The sequence below is a fragment of the Camponotus vicinus genome, unplaced genomic scaffold (genome assembly GCF_025532165.1).
Source record: "Camponotus vicinus isolate PSW18456_S1 unplaced genomic scaffold, iyCamVici1.0 SCAF_4, whole genome shotgun sequence".
Taxonomy (NCBI): Eukaryota; Metazoa; Arthropoda; class Insecta; order Hymenoptera; family Formicidae; genus Camponotus; species Camponotus vicinus.
The window spans coordinates 10563323-10588990 of NW_028141976.1; the positions used below are offsets into that span (position 1 = coordinate 10563323).

The 25668-nt window shown below is 33.8% G+C and overlaps 4 protein-coding genes across 12 annotated transcripts in view; 3 read left to right on the forward strand and 1 right to left on the reverse strand.

The window, feature by feature from the left end:
• The first annotated feature begins 2268 nt into the window (after nucleotides 1-2268).
• On the forward strand, nucleotides 2269-10324 carry Papi (tudor and KH domain containing protein papi). 8 transcript variants are annotated; one of them, XM_083097867.1, is made up of 10 exons: nucleotides 2269-2378; nucleotides 3474-3590; nucleotides 3753-4176; nucleotides 4825-5238; nucleotides 5466-5753; nucleotides 5975-6133; nucleotides 6303-6484; nucleotides 6778-6998; nucleotides 7076-7262; nucleotides 10194-10324. In XM_083097867.1, the coding sequence occupies exons 2-10, from the start codon at nucleotides 3474-3476 to the stop codon at nucleotides 10242-10244; spliced, it is 2043 nt and encodes a 680-aa protein (XP_082953993.1). In that variant the 5' UTR covers nucleotides 2269-2378; the 3' UTR covers nucleotides 10245-10324. The 8 variants fall into 8 exon arrangements, with proteins under 8 accessions (XP_082953993.1, XP_082953996.1, XP_082953990.1 ...); XM_083097870.1 differs by lacking the exon at nucleotides 10194-10324 and adding an exon at nucleotides 8564-9657 and having other exon boundaries at nucleotides 3753-3966; XM_083097864.1 differs by lacking the exon at nucleotides 10194-10324 and adding an exon at nucleotides 8564-9656.
• LOC145970858 (uncharacterized) lies at nucleotides 10277-12198 on the forward strand. Its single transcript, XM_083097873.1, has 2 exons — nucleotides 10277-10415; nucleotides 11484-12198. Exons 1-2 carry the CDS (start codon nucleotides 10404-10406, stop codon nucleotides 11799-11801), a joined length of 330 nt encoding a protein of 109 aa, XP_082953999.1. The 5' UTR covers nucleotides 10277-10403; the 3' UTR covers nucleotides 11802-12198.
• On the reverse strand, nucleotides 12130-20454 carry LOC145970855 (uncharacterized). Of its 2 annotated transcripts, XR_014438638.1 has the most exons (11): nucleotides 20029-20453; nucleotides 19009-19288; nucleotides 18246-18484; nucleotides 17815-18146; nucleotides 16991-17606; nucleotides 16409-16760; nucleotides 15893-16295; nucleotides 15473-15738; nucleotides 15176-15360; nucleotides 12463-14958; nucleotides 12130-12376 (listed from the first exon to the last, which is right to left on the reverse strand). XR_014438638.1 is itself a non-coding variant. In XM_083097860.1 (10 exons), exons 2-10 carry the CDS (start codon nucleotides 19108-19110, stop codon nucleotides 14895-14897), a joined length of 2559 nt encoding a protein of 852 aa, XP_082953986.1. In that variant the 5' UTR covers nucleotides 19111-19288; nucleotides 20029-20454; the 3' UTR covers nucleotides 12130-14894. The 2 variants fall into 2 exon arrangements, 1 of the variants encoding a protein (XP_082953986.1); XM_083097860.1 differs by having other exon boundaries at nucleotides 12130-14958; nucleotides 20029-20454.
• An 881-nt stretch (nucleotides 20455-21335) lies between these two features.
• Nucleotides 21336-25668, forward strand: part of Mura (ring finger protein murashka) — a 47771-nt gene continuing 43438 nt past the window's right edge. Inside the window, exon 1 of the mRNA XM_083097862.1 lies at nucleotides 21336-21772. The gene's annotated coding sequence lies outside the window, so the exon portion shown is untranslated. The remainder of the gene's footprint in view (nucleotides 21773-25668) is intronic.

Genomic DNA, 25668 nt, shown 5'->3' on the forward strand with positions numbered 1-25668 from the left:
GTCAGATTCGCTATGTGTTCGCTATAAGATTTCAAGACACGTGTAGCATATAAAAAAAAATACAAATTAGCTAATAGATAGACAATAAGTAGAATTGTACAATAAACGTACGCTAAATTATTATATTATATTCTGATTTTATATTATATATTGTTAAAATATGAATTACATTATTTATAAATAATATATATTTTAATAATATTTTTGCCTTCATATGTACATATAAACATATATGTATATAGTTTAAAAGTATATGAACATATAAGTATTATGATTGCACAATAATAGCAGCGAATAACGAATAGCAGCGAACAGTACGTATGTGCGTCCACATCGCGCACGAATTATCTTTGATGTACCGCCTCTTGAGCGAACCGAGCCAAACGCGAATCGAACGTTCCATTCGCATTTCTTTTGGCGTATACATCTACTGAATGATAACAACGAACATTCGCGTTCGCTGTTCGTTCGGTGTTCGTTCGCTAAAGGTGCCAATTCATGTAGCGAATAAATCGCCGCGAATAGAGGTCACGTGATCATTCGCAGTTCGCTAACGAATAAACGCTATTCGCTGGATTTTTTCAGCTTTTTACGAATATTCGCTGATGCAACATTTTGAAAATGGATTCAACACAAGTAAGTCATTGAATTTATAAAAAGAAATTATATTTATTGTATATAATTATATTTATAGAATTTTTATAAGGAATTGAATTTATAAGTACTTTGTATGTTTATCTATTTTATAAATGCCTTTCTTAATTTCTTTTTTTAGGATTAAGTCTTCTAATTGAGTTGCAGATATACGTATGTAATTATGAAATCTCAAGTCTTCTAAAACCAGCTTGGGTAGCACAGCATGAAAGAATCCATGCTCTTTTCTTGCTTGAAAAATGGGTGCTATCCAATATTTTTTATGAGAATATTTTCTTTTTTTCACATTTAAGAGTACAGCAACAAGGGCAGCAGCTCTCCTTTTCCGTATATTTTCTTGATAAAAATTATTTATTTGTACATAATTGAAAAAAAATTGTATTTGTTGATTATACCAACGCGTCCAGGTAGTAATTGAATTTTCTTCCATTTTAGAAAAATAAAAATTCAGCTCACTTCTTACTATTCGCTTATTCACGACGAATAATTCGCTACTTCACGGAGAATTATTCGCTACTCGCTATATATCATTCGCAGCGAAAAATTCGCTACATGAAAAGGCACCTTAAAGGTGCCAATTCATGCAGCGAATTTTTCGCTGCGATTGAAGATCACATGATCATTCGCTGTTCACTAGCGAGTATTCGCTGTTCGCTGGATTTTTTCAGCTTTCAGCGAATATTCGCGAACGTTAGCAAGATACAAATCTATAGCTTATAAAGAAACATCAATTTTAATACAAAATGAAATTAACAAAGAAATCAGCTTTCCTTTTTGGTATATTTATTTAATTGGTAGTAATTATTTATACTCTTATACACTATTAAATAACTAATACTGCATTTGTTGATTATACCGCAAGTAATCCAGTTTATAACTGAATCCTCTATTAAAAAAGATTTTGTTATTTGTTATTAATAAAATAAAAATAAATATTATAAATAATATTTTAAATATTTAGTATATTGACACGCAATCATATAGATGTAACGTTCATAAACTATTCTTGGCGAATAATTCACTACTTTGCGGCGAATTATTCTCTACTCGCTAAAAATCATTCGCAGCGAAAAATTCGCTGCATGAAAAGGCACCTTAAGTGTATACCCAGCTTTGTACGTAGGAGAAACGTAGAGGAAACTAGAGGTCTAAATATCAGAAAGGCGCCAACTCGTGCCTCCTTCTGATTGGTGGTGAGCTATCCGTTCTTAAGATGGCGGCTACGGTGACAAAGTGGGAGTAAACCTAGGGAATACTCTGTTTACGTTCATGCGATTTACATGGACTAAAGCCGACGGCACACGGTACGATTTTTCGTACTGGATTTGATAAGATTTAGTAAAATACTAAAAATGCACCAATCAGAATGCAGCATTTCTAATATTTTACTAAATCTTATCAAATCCAGTACGAAAAATTGTACCGTGTGCCGTAGGCTTAATACTGAAATACCGTCACTACCGCTATAACATCACGTGCGTGTAGGATCTAAAGCCTACGGCACACGGTACAATTTTTCGTACTGGATTTGATAAGATTTAGTAAAATATTAGAAATGCTGCATTCTGATTGGTGCATTTTTAGTATTTTACTAAATCTTATCAAATCCAGTACGAAAAATCGTACCGTGTGCCGTCGGCTTAAGATGGCGGCGCGGCGGCATGGTGGGGGTAGTTTGGCGTCTCTCTGATATTTAGACCTCTAGAGGAAACGAGTGGCTTAAGGTAAACATTTTGGACTTTCCTTAAAACATATTTTTCCCAGCTTGTTAGACATCGAAAATAAAAATCAATTGTTACTGATCAACCGTTGCTGTTATTGAATATATAAAATTTGTCTTCCTTTTTACATATCTCGACCGTGCCTCTGTAAAACACATTTTAGATACAAACTATAGTAAGTATGCGGTATATAGGCTTCCTTTGTCACGTGTAAAATGTATTAAACTTATAAAATATGTTGCTGTTATTGCGGAGATTTTGAGTATAATAATTGACAAAAATAATTAAAATCGTTACGAAAAAAAAGTAATTATCTGTAGGAGTAACATCCGTAAAAAAAGATCGTGTTTTCTTAATCTTGAAAAATGTATTGATCGAACAAATAAGAATATATATGTGAATAATTATAAATATATGTAAATTTTTTTTAATACATAGTCACAGATCACACAACAAAATTTATTATCAATAATTCGAAAAAATACAATAGGCAATAGAGAGCAAGAGAATTAAATTTAACTTAAAGTAAATAATCAGAAAATATAATTCATTTAAGTTGTACAAAAAACTAAAAACACGGTAATAGAAATAAGTACATGAAAAGGCGAACGTTTCTGGCTCTCGTTTGAGCCTTCTTCAGCGCATTAACAAACGGTACAAATTTAAATACGTAATAACATTGATGTAGGAAAAAAACGAATTGAATCTGCGACGCATACTTTCAGCCGGCGTAAATCAATAAGCGTTGAGAAAAGCTCTCTTTAAATTAACAATAATTAGAAAAAATACAATTCGTTTTTTTCCTACATCAATGTTATTACGTATTTAAATTTGTACCGTTTGTTAATGCGCTGAAGAAGGCTCAAACGAGAGCCAGAAACGTTCGCCTTTTCATGTACTTATTTCTATTACCGTGTTTTTAGTTTTTTGTACAACTTAAATGAATTATATTTTCTGATTATTTACTTTAAGTTAAATTTAATTCTCTTACTCTCTATTGCCTATTGTATTTTTTCTAATTATTGTTAATTTAAAGAGAGCTTTTCTCAACGCTTATTAAAATTTATTATCTTGATTGTGTAATCTTTTCATTGCAAGATGAATTGGATATCAAATTTGGATAAAAAGTTCATAGTACCTATTTTACTTGGCATATCTTTGACAACTGTTAGTTGTGTATCTCTGTCAATGTTGCTCTATTCTATGTTTGGAAAGGTAAATTTTATACTTTTGGTATACATTTTTTTTATATCATATTTATTTCTTTATAATTATAAATCAGTTTTTCCTTTTTTCTCTTTCTCTTTCTTTCGATGTAAGATTTAATAAATTTTATCTATTTTTTCTGAATATAAATTTATTATTATTGCACAATAGGATGATGGGACCAAAGATGATAGTGATAAGAAATCTCAACAGATAATAACATCTAGATGCATTACAGCACATTATAAAGTGCCTAAGGAATTTTTATCTGCTATAATTGGTATTGGTGGTTCAGTAAGACGTAACATAGAAAATAAAACTGGCACGCATATTCGTCTTGATAAAAAAGATGTAGGATCTCCAGATTATATCTGCATCATACAGGGTAATGAAATAGAAGGCATTCATTTAGCAGAGTCAATGATAAAAAATATACTAGACAGTCAACCTATCATTGAAACCTATGAATTGATAGCGTCATATAAAGTTTGCAAAATGTCTGGAATTTTAAATAAAAATAAGGATATTATACAGCAAATACAAAGATCTTCTGGTGCAAAAATCACAATGGACTATGCTGCTCATAATATTAAAGGTGTGTGCTAATATTTTCTTTTATAATTTGTTCAGTCATGTTTGCTTTTTTAATTAATTACGTTCCATATAATTTTCTTATCGTTTTTGGATTATTTATTTTTATTAGCATATAATTTTATTTTAAATTTTAAATTTTCTTCAGCTTAAAAGTTTATTTTATTTGTGTTTATGTGTTTCTATATAATGATTTTTCAATTGTATATTTTTCAATTGCTCTTGTTACACAATTTCATTACAATTTTCTCTAGATTTGTAATGTCTTAGAAAGTTTAAAAATTCCAATTGGTCTATTTTTTTCTATTCTTAAATAAATGAATTTTTGCTTTATAAATCTCATTAAATCTACAATATCTTATTTTCATTTACTATATACAGATTTGTGTTTTTATACAATATTTATCGAAATTTATTTTCTAAATGTATAAGCACATATTTATTAATATTGTATCCTATATATATATATATATATATATATATATATATATATATATATATATATATATATATATAGGATCCTATATATATATATATATATATTGTATATATATTGTATGTATATATATTGTATCCTATATATATATATATAAGAATTATATTTAATATCTATTATTTATTGTAATAACCATGTTAATTTTTTTCTTTATAGGTAGGTGGAAAAGCAAAATAATAATAAAAGGAACTCTCAATCAAATAGGATATGCAGTTGCTCAATTAGAAGATAAAATTTACGAAGTAAGACTTCAAGCTCAGCTGAAACATGTACGAGCACCAAATACAAGAATGCTTACATCATCCGCTAATAAAAATATTGAAAATGAAATAGAAGATAAAATATATGAAGAAATATATGATGAAATAAATGATGAAACATATGATGAAATATTTGGTGAAATAGATGATAAAATAGATGATGTTGACTCTTTAGAAGAGATTATTTCATCTTCTATATCATATAAAGAATGGAAAGAATTCATAGAAAAAAGTGGAAAAACTATAGAGCAGATAACAAAAGATTTTGGAAATGTAGAAATTATAATTGAGGAAGATCCTATATCTCCAGGTATGTTCAGTGTTTTCCCTTTTTTTATTTTGACAATTTAATTTAATTTTATTATTATGTTCTGGTTTACTCAATTTTATTACAACTACCTTTTGTATAAGAATTTTATTATAAATTTTAAATTTTTTAATACAAATTGTATCTATATTATTATTTTTGTATCAAAGACACTAGCAAGAGTCTACAGCAATCATTGTGGTAATTATATATTAATTTTGTTTTCATAGACAATAATAAAGTAACGTTACAAGGATATCTTACACCAGTAAGTAAAGCCTTGATGCGGATAAGAGATAAGATTAGAGTTTTCAAAAAAAAAGAAGCTCAAAACTCAAATATTGAAGATATAACAGATAACCTTAAAGAAGGGCATAGGTTTTCCTTTATTTATAAACCTTCTGTACCATATAAAGTATGGGAAAAATTCATAGAAAAAAGTGGAAAAACTATAGAGCAAATAAAACAAGATTTTGGAGATGTAGAAATTATAATTGAGGAAGATCCTATATCTCCAGGTATGTATGTTCAGTGTTTCCTCTTTTTTTATTTTGACAATTTATTTTCATTTTATTGTTATGTTCTGGTACTCAATTTTATTACAACTACCTTTTGTGTAAGAATTTTAAATTTTTAATACAAATTGTATCTATTATATATTATTATTTTTGTATCGAAGACACTAGCAAGAGTCTATAGCAATCATTGTGGTAATTATATATTAATTTTGTTTTCATAGACAATAATAAAGTAACGTTACAAGGATATCTTACACCAGTAACAGAAGCCATGAAGCAAATAAGAGATAAGGTTAAAAGTCTAGACAAAAAAAAAAAACCATCCTCTAATGATAGTATTAACATGTTCGATGATATTTCAGAGACTTTTATACAACTAGGTATACACAATTATATACATAAAACAACTTTATTTTCGTAAAATGTTCGATTTTTCAATTCCAATTCAAGTAAAGAACATTAGCTGTTACTCAAAAAAGATACAATGAATTTATGTTTAATTAATGTGGATTTAATGTGGATTTTATTAATTTGTTTGATTTTCGTTAGCTGTAACTAACTTTTGTTTAGGCGAAGAAAGAGAAATAGAAGTATTCGTATCTGCGGTGGAAACACCAGATAAATTCTGGATTCATATGATTGGCCCTGGAAATGCAGCTTTAAATAACTTAGTGTCTGAAATGACAGAGTATTACAATAAAACGGAAAATCGTGAACTTCATAGAAAAAAGGTAAAAACAAAAAGATAATATAGAAAAATACAAACTTTAGATATTTTATATATTGTAACTTCTCTAAATACATATATATTTTTAATATCTTGTATAAATGCTGTAGATATTATAAAATTTAATTTTATATGACGAAATTATTTTGAAGATTCAACTTTTTCAACGCGCTAAGTAGTAAGATGCTTAAAATAATATGTAAAGAATAATTATACATTAATTATCATATTATAGTACAATTATTATATATAATTACTTATAGATATTACTTATTTATAAATGTTTGCTAATTTTAGGTAAAATTATATAAGATAGTAGCAGCCAAATTCAATCATGACAACAAATGGTATCGCGCGCAAGTGTTGAACATAGAAAACTCTCAATGTAAAGTCTTCTATGTGGATTATGGAGATGTTGAAACTATTCCCATAAATGACGTGTTGGAGCTGCGTTCGGATATGTTGTGTTGTTTACAATTGCAGGCTATCGAGTGTTCATTGGCAAATATGAAGCCACGGTAAGCCGAAATTAATGATTCTCGGTAATTAATTTCTCGGCATTGATTTCAATGATGATAACGACTATTATTCTTAGAGCAACCGAGTGGACTCCCAAAGCTTGCGACAAGTTTGCTGATCTCACTCATGTGGCACAGTGGAAACCTCTCATCGCTAAAATTAAATACTATGAATATCCGATGTTATCCGAGTCCGATGACCAATCTCACTATTTCTCCTCACCGGTTTTTTACATCGAGCTTTACGAGAAGAATGACGATAAGGTAAGGAAAGAAAATAAGTCGATTTTTTTCAAAATCTGTTAAATTCTTTTAAATTTTTTCAAGCCGATAGTTTCGCTTTTTTTTAAAAAAAGATATTTATTTTCTTCTATCTTCTACAAGTCTGCTTATATTTCTACAAAACATCGCATCACAAATGCACGAACTTGTTGAGATTTTATACAATATTCTACATTTATTCCTGATAGCTTTAAAATTGATACTTACCTTAGGAAAGGTAGATGAAGCAAAAACGATGTTGTGAATATTTGAATATTGTTTGTAAATTAAATTTAAAGAAATGAGATCCGACATATAAGGAAAAAAATTCATGTGATTTTTCTGACATCATAATCGATATATAATGGTTAGATGGTTAACAGAAGCTTAAAATTTAATAATATAAGAAGGACTAATAAAAGAGCCAAAGTAGTTGTTGATATATAAATAATCAATATCGAATAGTATCAATCAAAAGTATTGCATTATTTATAGAAATAGAAGAATCATTAGTTTAATGAACAAAAATATCAAATATATTAAAAACATATCAAATAATATTATTAAATTATATTTTATTATTGTTATTATATGCTTTAATAAATGTTATAAACATGAACGAAGCAATTAGGGAAAAAAATAAAAAATTCATTTATTTATGCTTTTATATTTTTTTGGAGATGATGTGATACTTTTGACCAATATTGTATATGAGTATTTCTATAATAATGAATATTTCTATATTATAATGGTCATACATTTAAATCTATTCAGAATCTCTCTCTCTTTTCTCCCTTTACTTTTTTTTAAATATATATAGATTTTTATGGAAGTTTTATGTAAGAATTTGTTAACTAAATTTAATATCTGAGTTTACATTATACAAGAATAATTGCGCTATGTCGCAAATGTTAAAGACTTGCCAAATTCTACCGCGCTTAAACGAGGCAAGCTGCTAGTAAATGTAAGACGTGGATAAATATAGATGGAAAAAAAAGAGAAATAAAAATCAGTTGTATCATTACTCACGCTGTGTTTCTGTCAAATTGAAGTAATTATATAGATATATAGTATTTATATGTGTACTTTTATACATATTATACATTCATAGAAAAAATGTAAAATTCATTTTGAAATAACATTTTATATAACTCTATATTAGATTTATGAGATTTGTGATTCCATGATATCTGATTTAAAAAAGTTTTGAAGCAATTTACTCTGTGAGAGAAAACTTTGCCATCATTATGCGTGCATTTTTAAAAGTTTCGCTTTATAAATGTTTTTTATTGTTTTCTTTGCAGAACATTGATATTAGAGAAACTCTGATACATTTAAAATTAGCCAAATTCGAAGCATAGCTCTTTGAAGAATTCCAAATTATTATAAAGATAAATATGATATTCAACCCGTTTCATCTTCCTTGGTGGCTGAAAATGGTTCAAACATTCGTGATGAAACCGATTCCTCAATTTGTAGAAACAATTGATTGTTATCAGCTTTTCTAAAATACTAGTTTTAGCATTCAATTCATGATAAATTTTTACTAAAGTTTTCTTTTTCATATAATTTTCTTATGTTTAAAATTTAATCTATATACATTAGGCATATAAATTTCAGAATAAGATCTTCAGTATTAAGTGCGTGAAGAATCTATAAGAAATCTTTTTATTCTAACTTCTTTCTTAAAAAATAAACTATATGTTTTATATATTTAATATTAATTTCTGGATGTAAACAATATTGAAGAATTTTTCTTTTATTTAGTAATTTTTTAAGAATCTAAGCAACTAATTGAAATAGGCATAGCAATGCCGATAAAGGACCAAATAACATATCTTGAAAGATATCCTTTTCGAAACTGTATATTTAATAATTTTTTCTTTCAATCTTAGTAATTTTCGTAAAATTTTTTTCTCTAGATTAGTCCAGAAAATAAAAAGAATTTTTTTAGATATACGTACTTTTCATGTTATGATATATAATATGTAGTGATCTTATGTCTTTATGTAAGATATAATTTATACTTTTAATCCGTTTGTACTGGAATTATACAACTCACACTTGTGCCATGAAATAGCAACAATATGAATTTTTGCAGTTTAGTTATTAGTCATTAATCATTAATATTTATGTTTAAAATTTTAAAATTAAGACAATATGATATAATAGACATAATATACTGTAAATTTCCATATTGTTTTGCACTAATTCCTGTATTTTTTTATGAACGTTAATATACATTAAATATACATATTATATGTACATATATGTACATATGTACATATACAATATATAGATATATATTAATATTAGTACAAAAATATACACAAATACGATATGCTTCGATAATTGCAATACAATGGAATAATTTTTAGCGATTAGTTTTTAAGATTAAAATATTATTTTTTTTATGAAATACAATTTTTCTCAATAAATATAATCAGAGAGTCAGTTTTTCTTAATAAATGTATCATCTCTTCCTTCATTACCTATATATAATATTATATAATAACTTTTCTTGTTATGTGTCTTAATTACTGACAATAATGAGAAAAATAATAATGTATATATAAAAAAGAATATATTCTTTATTATATTTTTACATTATAGTTAAATCTCTCAAATTGTGTAAGTGCATAAATAATTATAAGCGATTAATAATTATAATAGTTATATAATATAATTATAGTGTAATATATGAATTAAAGAGATTATTTTTTGTCAATAGTATTAGCAGAAATATAAATAGCTTTTGAGAAATTTGTTAAATCTTTGATAAACCGCTGAATCGGCAAGCAAGCCGAAACTACTGAATTGAATCAGGAAGAAAAACAAGCCAGCAAGAAGAAAGAATGATCGAAAGTTTGACTGAATATCAAAAGTATCGAGGCGTAAATCGAGGAAGAAGGATATAATGATTCTTTTTCTCAGAGGAGACATTTCAGCGGCTTGCGGTCAACGGCCAGCTTCGCGATGGGATAAGCATGGTGCAAGAAGTAGCCAGAAGTAATTGTCGGTTATTCTCAGAGAGACTAGAAAGCTGTGGCCAAGCGAAACGTATAAAACGGCAGCAACGAAACCCCTCACTTTAGTTCGACGGACCGAACTGCTAGCTTGCTCTCAATTCATCACGAGAGGACGATGAATAATTTGGTAAATAATATATTTATAGTTTAATTTAATCACTTCATTTTTTCCCTTTTTTATTAAATCAATTTTAAACATGATGAGGTATTAGTTTTTTAACTCCTTCAGTATGGATGTGCGTCATGAAGAAGTGTGGTTGACGCATATGTGCATCATGAACAAAATTGTATTTTTTAAAGATTATCATATCGTAAGACTAAATATGAATCCTACGAATCTTTTCAACTAAAATATGAATTCTAATATAAAGTTATGAAAAGCACAAAAAAACTAGACAAATTTCGAAAAGAATAAAAAATGTTAAAAGCAAAAAAAGAATAGAATATATAATTTTATCTTTTTATGTTTTTCTCGTAGCATACTCTTTCTGAGGTCACAAAACTTTATAAAATTATTTTTTTAACTAACTGTGAAGGCAGCAATACTTTGAATGCTAATTCTTTTTTATTTATTCACTGTTTTTTTATTTGAAAAATTTGATGATAAATCTTATTTCCATATATAATAAATAAAAATTTCATTTTTCCATATATTTTTAATTTGTTGTCTGTTATATTCAATTCTCTATTTTTAATTTTGAAAATTTGATAAATTCTTATTTAGCATCCTCTGAAAACTATATATTATAATATAGGATAAAAAAAACTATAAAATATCATTTTTAATATCATTTTTTCTAAATAAACTTCTGCACTGAAGAAATTAATAAGAGAAAAAATATGTGTTAAAAAATATTTGTATTGCGACAAAAGTAATAAAAATCTTTCATAATTTTTTAAAGAGCGCTTTGAATACGAAAGTTTACCGAAAATATTCAGAAAAATAAGTAAAATAAACTAATATAGTAAAGTTACATTTCTAATCTTTACAATTAAATATTAGTCTCTCCAATTGAAAAATATTAACATTGAAATAAGAACTATTTTCTATTCCATTTGCGATTTTTAATTTTGGTAAAATAAAGATTTCAAAATATATATATTTATCAATTTATATTATAAAAATGAATAGTAGCAAAAAGAAATGAAGAAATATAAATCTTAAATATAATCGAATATGTTTTCCGTATCGTAGGGTATCATTTTGACGTTGCTGTGCTCCGTTTATGGCGTACTAGGAGGTCGACGTTACATTGCAATTCCCGTCGACGGTATCGAAGGTATCGATGTCATTGAGGTGAGCCCAATCACAGCCTCGTTGTCGAGGGTGGCTCGACAAACGGAGGCATACGTGCCAGTCGCCGTACCCAGCATAGTTCATCAGGATGATTCGAGAGAACACCGTTCTGAGCGATCAGCCACACACATTCTGGATTACGTCGATTTCGGGGGGCAGACCGGTTCCAACGGAGCCTTCAGCTGGTACGCCGACTATCCGGCTCATCATTTATAATTACTTCGCTTTATCGAAATTAAATAAAAGAGAAAGCGAATTCTGAATCGTAATTAAAAGTATAATTGTACAATGATCAAGATTGCACGAATGAGAGAAAGTAATTGTTGGAAGTGTGAAAGATGAAAAGGGAGATTTATATACTTAATATAAAAAGATGAAATTCTCCGAATTCTAATTTAAATAAATTCGAATATCTAAGGATCTAAGAACTTTACAATCTAAGAATTATGATACGAATTAAGAAATTTTTTCTAAAGCAGGAAAAGATTTAACATCGAATGATTCCTGTGAGTTACATTTAAGGAAGATAATAATGTATCTTACATTGTAAGCCAATTTTCTTTATTTTTTCGTTTTTATTTGTTACGATACAATAAATAGTGAGAGAATTTGACATCTCGCCGTTTTTACGTTAATATTATATTCAGCTAGGTATCCATGGATCTAAGAATTCAGAGAAACGCATCGATCAGTTCTCATTGCGGTTCGAATAAATCAGATCCATCGATTAAGACGATAGGTACAGCCTCAGGATATGATTATTTGTATCTTTGTACAGCCAAGTGTAGTGCCTACACTTTACATACGCGTGTCTTTTTAAAATGTACAGAAATTGATGTATATATATATTATATATACGTAAAATACATATACATACGCGTACATCACTTGCGACATCAAAGAGCTTTGCCACGTCAAGTTAGACGTATCAAACATTTAGAGACGTCAAATTATCAGATAAAATTCTGAATCATAAATATCGAGACACGATACGGTATGTCTTGAAATGGGTCTAATTTCACATAAAAAAACACTCTTGATGCCTGGCATACACTAAAGCATTTGTTTATTGAAAGCTCGTAAGCAACGCGCGAAGATATTATTAGGTTGATAACAAATTTAATAGCATTTATTACTATTGCACGTTTCTCTTTACGGATCCATTTTTGTCTCTATTTTCGTTAGTTCCAGTCAAGAATACGCACATCGAAAAAAAGTTTTATATTGTAATCTTATATTAATTAAATTGCACAGAATGTTGGATAGATCGATATTAGAATAGCCACCTTGTAATTGGTAGACAAAGATTCGATTGGAGCTTTCATCAGATTATCCTGTATATATCTATAATTCTTTTTCTTTTTTTCTTTTTTGAATTTTCTAATAAAATACTTTTAATTCTTTTATTCAATTAACTTTTCTTAGTGAGTGTGTCAAATTTTTAACTCAGCGAAATTAAATTTTCAAGATAATCCTGTCAATCTACGAAATCAAAGACATGAGATGTAGATAAAAAATGAATTGGAAATTACCAATCATCAGATGAATGCTCTACTATAGACTTTACCCAACACTTTACTTATGACTAACAATAAGAAAACTCATGAGGAGATTTTGTGCCACATTATATGCCAAATAATCGAATTAGACTGCATCTTGAAGGAACATGCAAGCTTCTCTTAAAAAAAGGAAAGAATTTAAATCGACATTTAATCATGTGTAAGAGAAATAGAATGTTGGTGATATCATGCAACGAAGAAAATGTGATCAATTATATACAGATTATCCAACGAGAAAAATTTTTTCCATATTAAGATATAATAAAGTTGAAATATAATAGAGTGCTCGGGATAAAAGTTTTCTCGATGTGTGTATTAATAATAATAAGTAATTAATCATAGTAGCCAAAATAAATTTGTCATTTTGTCCTTTGAACGAGGAACACAATCTTTCTCTTAATAGCTTAATATTATAATATCGCAGCGCAAGCAAACGACATTTTATCGAGATTGAAGTATGATCACAATACTACGCCATCCGAAATAAAAGACCAGCGTTCGCTGCACATAGCCTCTCGAATTATTATTGATAGAAACTATTAATTAATTAATTAATAGGTAATTTTGATTATTTTTGCCAAAAATTAATTAGCGGCTGATTCTGCTTTTATCCTCCAGTTACATGAAATTGTAATTTAATTCTCTCATTCCCAAATTCACTGTTCAACCAAATACGTTCTTATCTTTAGAGCGTATAACACCATAATACATTTAGGATTTAGGTTCTTTCAAGTTATAGGTGTGTTATATGTTTTTTTATTTTTTTATATATATATTTTTTTTAGTATATGGTATTATACGTTGAACATTGTGAAAATTATTTTACGATTTGTACATACATCTTGTACATATAACCATTTTGTTAATGTGAGTAGGATGACGAAAATTTGCGAGATTTCATGATCTATCTTTCTGTATTTGTTCTCAGACTTGGGTGATTTCGCTTATATTTTGCGAGTTGAATGTATATATCATGCAAATTTGATAAAGGATTACATTTTAGCGTTCCTTTAACAAATTTCGACTTATTTTTTCAACTGCACTATTAGGAAAACATACAATGAGACTTTATCAATTTTGCTTCATATCTATAAGAAAAATATTTTGTAGAAAATTAAGTACAGTAAGATGTTGATAATATCACGGAACTCGTCACTACTATCTCTAAGGCTAGTAGTGATTATCCATCTATCTGAAACGAAATAGTCTATAGTATATAATCATTGGATGAGTGTATGTATGTATATACATATAGTGCGTGTGTGTATGTTATATACATACATGTTTATAGTATTACACCGACATATGATTCATTATTATATTGGAATCCAAAGTTATTTTTTTAATTTTGATATTTTTACACATGTAGTTAAACAGTTATATAATTCCGTATGGGGATGAGAGAATTAATCGACAAAGATTAAGAATAGTCTCATTATCTCTGACCTGAACCTAATCAGAGGACTGGCCAGCTTTCACATATGATAATTTGTAAATACGACTTATGTGTCACTAAATTCTCTCTCTCTCTCTCTCTCCCCTCTCTCTTTTTCTTCCTCCCTTTCTTCTTACATGACGTACTGGGAGAATAGAATACGAGGCGTGATAAATACAACTTACTCGCCGAATTCTCTTTCTCACTCTCTCTCTCTCTCTCTCTCTCTCTCTCTCTCTCTTTCTCCCTTTCTTCTTACATGGTGTACTGGGAGAGTAGAATACGAGGCGTGACCATGGGAGTTGGCGCTTCGGGTCAAGTAGTGCACCAGGCAAGCACCACCTTCTTGAACGGGACAAAGATCGCACGATCCGGTTCACTGTTAATGACAAATTATTCTTGATTAAAGCCGAGATTAGAGCTATCAGATTTTAAAGAGGGAAGAAAGAAGGAAAAAAGCAGAAAGAGGAAAAGTATATTCTATTATTTCTTTGTGCTCTAACGTAGTTTCAAATAAAAGTAAAACGTACATATTTAATTTTTATAAATATTATGCGTCTGCGAAATATTCTGTATTTAATTTCTCACAAGCTTACCAATCGAAGAATCTTCTGCCGTGAAAAGTACCATCAGATGAACCATTAACATATGGCAATTCCACACCCACGTGCGCATCTTCTCGACCTGGAACTGGACCTACGTATCTCACACGGCCCTGGAGGACCCTACCTTCCGGCGATATAACCTTCACAAGGTGATCTAATTTGAGATCTCTTGGTATCTGAAAGATTTTACGCAAAAATTTTAATCTAAATGAAAATCTATTATATTGAAAATATGACTTAAGAGCAAGAATCTCTGCGTTTATGAATATAAGATAAACATGACTTTACCTTTGGCAAATATGGCCTGGCATCCTGGGGAGGGTGCCAATCGTGAATTAAATCAGGCTCCGAATGTCTTCGCGTCCTTCTTCGTCTCGCTGTTTGCTTATTCCAATAATCCGTGCTGACGCTTGATATTGTCAGCATAGAATCGATACTTCGCCGCAAATAATCCTCGGCTTCATCGATTAATGATTCGGTGGAATCTCCGCTATTTTCACCGCCAACCAAGTCTGAACGCAAATTGGGCAGACTACCGCGCGTCATTGGACACTCTGAAAATTACGACTATCTTCATTTTGAATTTACTTTCCGAATATAGATGAGCTCCTCTCTCAAATATTTTTACATATATTCCTTTTCCTTTCTTGAATAATTATATCGTGAATACGTTTGAGACGCAGCGAGGACGGAATGTACATATTATACCTTGGAAAGTCACTTTTGATCGGGTTCTCTTTGGTGCACTTTTTGAAATTCTGGAGGAGATCGACGGAGGATGCACATGTGTCGGAGAGGATGGCATCGAAGACCAGGTCGGACGTGACGTAGAAGTTGCGACCGGAACCCTCCATGTGTCAAAGGACGCTGCCGTCGCTCTCCAAGAGTGTCTTCGCGGAGGACCACCGACAACCTCGAGACCAGGTGACGGTATCGATGTCAAGGAGCCACGATATCGCGAAGGATACAAATCGGTCGATAATCGACAATCGCAGGGACTTGGCAGGCCTGTTGCGGGATTGCAACGCGGCCAGTATCCCGCGGGAGACCCCAGAGACTCGCGTCTATGGATTTCTGGTGTACGAAGACCATAGTTGCGCGAATTGAAACACTAAAGAAGAAACATTATCGTATTTTTCTTTTCATTACAGATTCTTTAGGAAATTATAACAATTCGTTTCCCTTTCTTTCTACACATGTTATACTCTTACATGTTAACTTTACCTGCGCATGTGAATCATGGCATAAATGATCCGCGCTTCTTGATAACTCTGGTACCATGCTAGTGAAGCTGATGTCTGACAACATCACTCTCCTAGCTTCTCGAGTCTTGTCCGACAGCCTCAATCGACTGGGCACGCCTGTTGGAAGCGCAAACTTGCTCGGCAACGTAGTAAAGGTATGCGCAACCTTGTGGGCCAGGTAGCTTTCGGATCGCCATTGTGCCGGAAGCGCGGAGATATCCGTCTGAGCACCGGATTCTCTTCGAGCACCACTGCTACGGTCCATTACTGGTCGCAACGGAGCAGAGCTCTTTCTACGACTACTAGCCAAAGCCTCCCGATGAATGATAGGTCTAAAAAACCGATAATATATAATACATTTTTATCAAATCTATATTAATAATAAAAAAAATATATAAAACAAACTAAAAATTAACAACATCTCGATTAACTGATTGTTAATAATTCATTTTTAAGCTAGGAAATGAACAACGTAAATTATATGAATATTGCAGATATCGTTTTTGGATTTCTTGGACACGAAATTATTTGTAAGAAAAAAATTGTTTAATATTAAGTAAACCTGTAAGTTGTCGGCGGCGCAGCCAGAGTGTTTCTTCTCGCGACATGTCGGAAGGACGATCCCGCTGAGCTCTCAGCATCCTCTACTATACCGCATTTGCTGATGTCCGTCTCGACCAAGACGGAACACTGCGACCACATCTTATTGAGTCTGGTACTGGAACTTTCGTCGAACCTATCGACACTCTCCTCACGATCGATGCTGGAACTTTGCGAGGAAACAGCTTCCTCGACAGAATTGGTCTTGTCGCCGTTACAGACCAAGGATTCATTCTCTGTCGATTTTGTATATTTGAGTAGAACAGGTTGGCCGCTGCCGGCGCCTGGATGTTGCCAGGACTCGGTCTCAGTGATAGATACCAAATCCTCTTGCAGACCGAGATCGCGACAGGTCTCGTCTGTCGTAAATATCAGCTCGATATCGTCCAACTCCTCTGATTCGTTCTCCGAATGTTCATTCGGTCTCGATGAATCACCCGGTTGACTCCGAGGTGCCTGTGGTTGATCCGTGTGATCACTGAATACGGAATTATCACCGTCGGAAATGGATTTTAAACTTAAGTCCTCGCCAGTATCCTTTTCAGGAACATCCAAATGGACCATATTGACTGCGTCGCCTAGAACAATAAATTCCTCTTAAAGAAGTACGTTTGAAAATATTTCAATGATAATGTAATATGACTCTTAAGAGTCAACGAGTTGAGTCGTTTCTCTCTTCGTTTAAAAAAACGCTATTTTTTACTTTATTCCCCTAATTGTTTTTACAGAATTTTTAGTCAAGAATTATTTATTATATCAATTTATTAAAAAATCAGCTAACTCTACCGGAAATTTCTTGAGGCTCTTCCTCGTTGCTAGATGCTTTCGTTGTCGAAATTGAGGGTTTATCATTCTCATTTTGAGCAACGTTTAGCATCGTAGACGCCGCTTCGGTAATTGTGGAACTAGTGGTGCCTTTGGTAACTGCTTTGGAGAATTTTGATAAAGTTTGGAGTCTGCCGGATCGACTAGTACGAGAAGGCAAATCGGGACTATCGTTGCCGCTGCTGCTACTGCTACTATTTCCAGAAGCAGGTTGATTGAATGTATTTCGAGCATCAGCATCGACCTTCGCTTTAGATACGTCCATGGTAGTTTTCGATGAATCTGTTGGTCGCCTGATATTTAAAAAAAAACTCTTAATTAATCGACCAACTCTTTGTTTAGAAAGGATTCATCTTGTGCTAACATTTGAAATTAATTAAAATTGTGCTTACTCCATACGAGAGGTTTCTACGAGTCGGATGCGCTTCGACTGAATCGGCGAGCTGGGCGCCGCATCGCACGAGAATTCGCAGCTCTTGCTCAAGATTCTTCGTCTGAGGACGTGATTCTCGAGAGCCAGACGACCCACTGCGTCGACGTAGCTTTCGCTGGAAAAATCTCCGACGCTCTCTTGCAATCGGCGAAGCTCTTCGCGCGACGAGTCCAAAGCCGTACGCAATGACACGATCGTCTGCATTATTAGAATAATTCATGCAAGTCTTTTATCTCGTCGAAGTATGTAAAAAGTAAATAAAATGTTCCACATATTAATATTTTAGTATATTTTCTAGCAAATAAATGATTAGCTGAGTCGACTACAAAAAGAAATAATCATCATAAATAATTGATATTTTTTACTTTTAAAAAATGAAAACTCTTTAAAATTCAATTTGTAAAACTATAAGTTTCTTAAAATCATATGAGAAATCATATAGAGAATTTTCAGGTGACAAACTGAACATGTTGCATAAATTCAATATAGTCAGACTGATTTATTTAAATTATAAAATTCTTGTTTAAATAAAAACTGTAGAACTATATTAAAAATAAGCTAAAACTCTTACGAATAGCCATGATTAGCCAAATATTAGCTTCACGCATATTAAAAGTTAAATTTTTAATAAAAATGCAAAAGATGCATGTAAAGATATGGAAAAATATGGAATATGAAAAAAATAGGAAAAATGTACAAATAGAAAGAGAAACGAATCGTACTTGGTGCAAGGCTCTTATGACATCTAATCCGGGTATTCCCGGTGATGGCAAGGTATCCTTGAAGAGTCTCTGAAGAGACGGTCGGCCAGCTGTGGCTTCCATGCCTCCACCGCCCCATCTAATGATTCCAAGTTGACTCTATTCCTGCCACGGATCATGCCGAATTATCTGTTGTCCTTTGCTGTTTTTTTTTCTTTTTCTTGATTGAAGAGATCCTTGCTTTTTGAAGACAAAAGCTTTCACCCGACTTAATTACATCTCTTCATATCTCTTTGTTTTTCTGCAAAGTATAATATTGATTTTTCAAACATATAGTCATTGTTGTTAAGTAATATTAACTAAGCATCTTTTATATTAATTTCCCCTTTTTTAACTAGTGTTTTTTATTAATTAGATTTTTTTTCTTTAAATGTATTGTCTATATTATCTCTAACAGAAACATATGTTTACATTATAAGTATCTATAAGTATAATATAAACATCCTTTACATGCTAAAAGTTTCATTACACTCCCCATAATTGAAGATTCCTGAAGTTTCATTGCAATCATATTGATTTCTAAAGCAAGAAATTAAAAAATCTTTCTTATAATATACGTCAAAATAAGTTAGTTATTTTTGTATATCATCTCATGTTTGATAATATATAATAGATTGATAAAATGTACTAAAAGATCTCTTTCCAAAGATTAACAAATAAAAATTGTAAAACTTATCAATTGTAAAATTGTAATTGTTATAGAACTTTTTTATGGGTTGCACGAAGACTGACTTATGCATAAATTTACTAATGCAAGATTATAAAAAAAAGAGAATTTTCAATATACTTTATTAATTCTTACTAAAGAAAACGGGAACAAAACAACTCGGATATAAATATCACCAGTAAATATAACAACAAAACAATGCAAAAGAGTAATTAATTAATAAAATCCTTATAGAAACGTCCCAAAGGGCACTATACATGACATTAATACTTTCAAACAGGCGATTACGACTGTAATGATACCGTAATGATTACCGTAGGGAAAACTGCGGGAGACCACCTGCCGTCGACGACGGTCGATGACAGTCGCCGAAGACGCAGCGACGACGATGACGGACGTGGACGATGATCGATCCGGTCGTCGGCGAGGTCTTACATCGCGACGGGCGCGAGATCACGCGGGGCGGCCGAGGCCGTCGTCGTCGACGTCGGGGACGTTCGATCGGACGTTCACGCCAAACGTCGCCCGTTTCGACCGCGCTCGACACTCAGGGCATCGCCGCGCGTGGCATCGCGGCATCGCGCGCCTACACCGTCGACGCCAGGACGATGGGACGAGGTGCCGTTTCGTCGTCGCGAACAGTGCCAGTCGAGGGACGCGGGCCGAGAGAACGAGCTGTCACCTGTCACTCGCTCCTCGATGCAGACGACGGGACGACGCGAGACGCTCCGCGTCAGGGCTGCCAAAACATCGGGCGCTTTCCGGTAAGAAAACACAGTCTGTCATCCCTCGCGCGATTGATCGAATAGAATTTTTCAAATCCCGACAATATTTTTCTCTATTTCGAATAAAACTACTTATATTTATTATTTATTTAATAGATTATAAGATAATTATATATTGTATGCATAAAGGTATTCAAAAATATTTAAATACATATAATTAAAAAAAGATAAATATATTTTCCTTTTATTATTTTTTGTGCGCTGTATAAATTCATTATTATAGTATAGTTATTTCAATTTTCAAACGATTCGATAATTATTAAAAATTTTCCGTTTTAATAAATTAAGCGCGATAATCACCGCTATTGGTAATTTTGATACGTTACCCATGATGATATCAGCTGTCGGTAACGTTGTCTTCCTCCCTGTTTCAAGCTCCTCGCCGTCAGGTGGCGCTGTCACTGACTCGCGGCGGTCACGTTCGAAATGCTTCTGACGTCAACAGAGAGACGTTGATATCACCGCGACGCAATATCGTTACCGCGAGCAGCACCGTCTTTACGCGTCCGTATCCCCCCCGGATCGAAACATTTCGAGGTGCGTATCACACCCCCGTCATCCTTCCCGATCCACGACGAGGCAAGGTAAAATTCCACTCCATTAAATTGACAATTTTAAATGTACCAGGACATTTATCGAAATGCTCGTCGATAAAAGATACTTTTATCCGCGCGCTCGCTCGCTCTCGATCTCGAGTCTTCGCGAATCCCGGAACGCGTATCCCTCGGAGCCGGCCCTGGAACACGGGGCGGGGGGGTGGGGGGAGGGGGGAGATAAAGCGGCCGCGCGCGCGACGGCGAGTCGTGGTTCGACGCCGTGTGTGCCGTGCCTCACGTCACGTCACGGGCCGCACGCATCAATCGGGGGCGCGCGTGTGTCATGCGGTTAGTGCTTTTGACGCGGGTGGGCTCCTCTCCGGCTACGTTCGGCGCGTCTCGTCTCGCGGCTACGATAGTATAAATCGGGGGGGGGGCCCCCGATTTAATGGGCGGGGTCGCGAACGCGGGCCACGAGAGCGACCTCGGTGTGCCGTCGCGGCCATCGCCGTCAACGGGTCCGCTCTTTTGCCCGAACCCGTTGCCGCTGCCGTCGTGGATATAGGCGGTTGTGCGTGAGCGTCGCCGCTGCGTGTTGTTAAATGGCGCGGTTCTCGAGCGTCAGCGTCAGCGTCTACGCCTACGACTCGTGACGTCTCTCTGACAGGAGACGGAGAGAGAGAGAGAGAGAGAGAAGGAAAAAAAGTGACACTCTTCGCACACTCGGCGCTCCAAAGGTAGGAATTTTTTCCCCACCGAAATGTGGACGCGGGTCCGTGTCTCTACCCCTTCCCCCCCCCCTTCCTCCTCCTCCCCGCTCATCCCCTCTTCACCTCTTCCGCTGATACCGCTGCCGCTCGCTCTGCCTCTCTCGGTCTCTCTACGCGTGGCTTTTTCCCTCCCACTCTCTTTATCCCTCTACATCGGTCTTTTCTCCTTCGGTTTCCTTCCCTCTCCCCTTCCTTCGCTACCGCCCCTGAAGACGTTTCCCCGATCCTCGCTCGTTAGACGTCGCTCCGCGTTTTTCCATGCGATCTTGTCGGAGCAAATTCCAACGAGATACCGTTCCTCGTCGCGTTCTCGTCGGCTTTAAAAATGTACGTACGTTTATCGCGCCTACTCGTCCTCTCGCCGGCTCCGAGAAGCCGTTCCTGGAACGCCCGTCTCTCTCTACCTCCTTTTGTCGCGGATCGAGAACGCGACGGTTCATTTTACGATAAGAGCCAATATATCGCTCCGACGCACGAAATCAACACATGCGGGGCGCACGATTGCATATAGATCCCCGACAAAAATGCGCGCAGCTGGAGGAGAGAAAGAGGGGGGGAGGGGATGAGAGGCGAGAGGGAGAGGATGGGGGGGAGGAGGGAAAGAAATTCGTTGCACCCACAGAAAGCGAAGCCGCGCACGCTGCACCTGCGATATACGTGTTTTTTTTTTCTCCCCCGTTTCCGTTCCCCTCCTCCCCCCCTTTCTTCCGTCCGTCCTCTACCCCCATCCTGCCCCCTCCCCCCTCTCTTATTTCTCCTCGAACGCGCATCTGATCCTTTTGTCTGCCGATCGAAATGTATGTATGTATGTACGTGTGAACGAGCACGCGCGTACCGTACATTTGTTTGTACACAAATATCCGTTAAACACGCGCCGTACATATGTATGTATCCGATACTCGCGAGAGTATCTTCCCTTTCATGTATCGTTTCCTCGGTGTCCCCGATCGGCAATTCGAGAGCTTTCTCGGAGAGATGAAGAGAGATATAAATCTGAAAAGTGTAGATGTGTGTATATGGTAAAGTTGAAGGGAATTTTATACATTTTGTTGCATGTGAATAATCTCGATGCGTTTATTCTAAGTATTTTTTTTTGCAATATTTTTCAACTAATTTTTCAGCAGAATCCTGCTGAACAAGTGAGAAATTTAAATATCATATTGATATATTGGTACAATAACAAATGGAATTAATAATCTGAATAGAGAGAGAGAGAGAGAGAGAGAGAGAGATACACACAATCGAGGAATGAGTTATTTTTTTTAAATATAAAATTTTAAAATACAGTAGTCCGTAGAGATATTTCGGACTTATTTACATGGCGTCACATTGGGGAATGCGTAGAAATTTCAAAAACAGATTATTGAAAGCTCTAATTTTATGAGTTAAAGAGAGAGAGAGAGAGAGAGAGACCTATGATAACTATATAATAATATAAATACTGAATCATCTTTTCTCCAGGTGATACGATAATATCTGAATATCATGCGCTCACAATAAAAGAAAAAGCAAGCGATGGGAAAGAATTGAAAAGTCGAAAGGACACGGGTTCTGTGTCAACGACATATATAATTGCATACGTAAGAGTTCGCACATACCGGACACGCATTTTCTATCTTTGTTTCATGCCGGATGACATACAGGCGCGTCTCGTAGATTTACGTCACTAGCAGCGACGATGACGACGATCGACGTGTAAAACGGGCTGGTTGGAAAGATCGAACGCGCCTGAGATTGAACGATCGCCAAACACATCTTTAACGACGGAGACAGCGACAGGACAAGGCAGGCGGACGGACAGACAGATAGACGGACTCTGTACGGGTCTGTCTTAGCAATTAACGGTACATCGCCACTCGAGCATTTAAGCCGCTGACCCTTTAAATCCGCTTGTGACGCCCTTCGATCGATTCTGTGTCGTGTTTGTGTGCGTGTGTACGTATTTGTCTGTTTGTCTCTTTGTGTATATGCGTAATATACATATATATTTGTGTGTGTGTGTGTATGTGTGTGTGTTGGCCGGGAATTGCGTTTCTGCACACTGGGTGTCCTCCCTGTTAGGGATTTCACCGATACTCCGGTATCTATCGACAGCTTTCCATCGATATTTTGGTATTATAATATTGATGGGAGATCTTGATGTTCATCTTGAAGTACAACTTCTGCCTTTCTTATAGATCACTTGAATTGCTTTTGAAAGCTTCTGAAAAAGAAAGAGAGAAGGAGAGAGAAAGAGAGAATGAGGAAAATTAAATTAATTTATATATTTTCTTATTTATATAATAATTTAATTCTATACTTGCATAAGCAAAGATTTGAGAATAATAGCGGTATTCATATTTAATGCAACTGACTGATGATACTTATATATGAATAAAGATATCGATGACTTTTTTTAAACAACTACATCATACGCATACGATTAGATCAAGATGATTAAATTACTTATTTACTTCTAGCAGTAATTTTTGGATAAATTTAAAGTGGAATTATTTTCGTGATAAATCTTTCATTTAATTATTATAAAAATATTTATAATAATGATCATAATTTACGTTTAATCATTATAACAATATTTATAATAATGAAACTTTATATTCAGGAATGTAATGAATAAAAATAAGAACAATATTCTTAATATTTAACAACGATTTACATGATTGAAGACATCACTATGCTCCATGTCATTTAAAGGAAAAAAAAATATATATTTTTTCTTTAAATAGCATATATTTGTTATATTTTAAAAATTATAAAATGTTTTATAAATTATCTTGCAGACAAGATTTGCAGTTGTTAAATCTATCGGCCAAGGAATTGTGTCTGCGACTTGCAACATGTATCTTCGACGGAGAATAAAGTATGACGATGGAGGGATAAATCTTGATCGATGTATTAAAAATTCGATTTGGAAGGAAATGATCTTCTCTATCTGTATGACTATCGTCTGTCGTGCGGGATTTATGGTCGGTCGTTAAACCCCGAATTAAAAACGCACTTGGGAAAGAACAAACTGAAAAATATATAAGTAACAACAGAACTGAATCCCCGATGTCCCGGTCGTCCTGTGAAACGCACACTTATAAATGCATAGAATTTTTCAATAGGCGGACCAGAAAGACCGGTGCATAGTAGTTGTAGTGGCTTTTCCGAAGACTCGTCGCGCTCGCCAAGATTTACATCGTGTAATCGCAACGTCGCCCCATCATATCTCTGCAATTGATACACACCGATTCGATTGCTTTCCATCGTCGAGGGGAAAATATTAAAGGGACGCTTAGTTAATTGACGCATTATCGAGAAAGTTAGTATGTCGGCAGGAACGATAAAAATATAATTGTCTTTTGACCTTAAAGATCTGTCTCGTGGCACGTCCGTTTCGACATGATTAGAAAGCGTTGCAGGAGAAGGTTACAGGAGCACCGGATGAGCTTTGCGTAAAAGTTCAAGAATCCTGCCTGCTGTGCCTTTGCGTATGTGATTCAAGATGAAGAAAAAATCGAGGGAGAATCTGAGCGAAAGAAGGGAGGGCGTATCTCGCGCCCTTTAACGGAGTACCGGGTTTATATGCGGCTTCTAACTATTCATACGATTAACATGGTTGGCCGGGAAAGTCCAGCGAGAGAAAAAACCATGATAAATTCCGATTTTTACCATCCCGGACTTTTAATTTTATTTAATGGAATAAACGGACGAAAACTATAGAATAAATTAATATGTAAAATGTATTTGTATAACTTTATGCAAAAAGATATTTTTTTTTGCTTTAAATCATACTAATCGCTATACATATTTAACATACATAGTTAACATACATAGTTAACAAAAATAAAATCAATATAATAATAACAATAATCTTTTTT

What these genes read in the sequence shown, in the direction of transcription:
- LOC145970855 (XM_083097860.1), bottom strand. Translation starts at nt 19,110, where the DNA reads ATGGAAGCCACAGCTGGCCGACCGTCTCTTCAGAGACTCTTCAAGGAT. An exon ending in ATCAAAAGTGACTTTCCAAG is followed by an intron (nt 15,739 to 15,892) that starts GTATAATATGTA and finishes CGTAATTTTCAG; the next exon opens with AGTGTCCAATGACGCGCGGT. An exon ending in GGCAGAAGATTCTTCGATTG is followed by an intron (nt 14,959 to 15,175) that starts GTAAGCTTGTGA and finishes TGTCATTAACAG; the next exon opens with TGAACCGGATCGTGCGATCT.
- Papi (XM_083097864.1), top strand. Translation starts at nt 3,474, where the DNA reads ATGAATTGGATATCAAATTTGGATAAAAAGTTCATAGTACCTATTTTA. An exon ending in GTGAACTTCATAGAAAAAAG is followed by an intron (nt 6,485 to 6,777) that starts GTAAAAACAAAA and finishes TGCTAATTTTAG; the next exon opens with GTAAAATTATATAAGATAGT. An exon ending in ACGAGAAGAATGACGATAAG is followed by an intron (nt 7,263 to 8,563) that starts GTAAGGAAAGAA and finishes TTTTCTTTGCAG; the next exon opens with AACATTGATATTAGAGAAAC.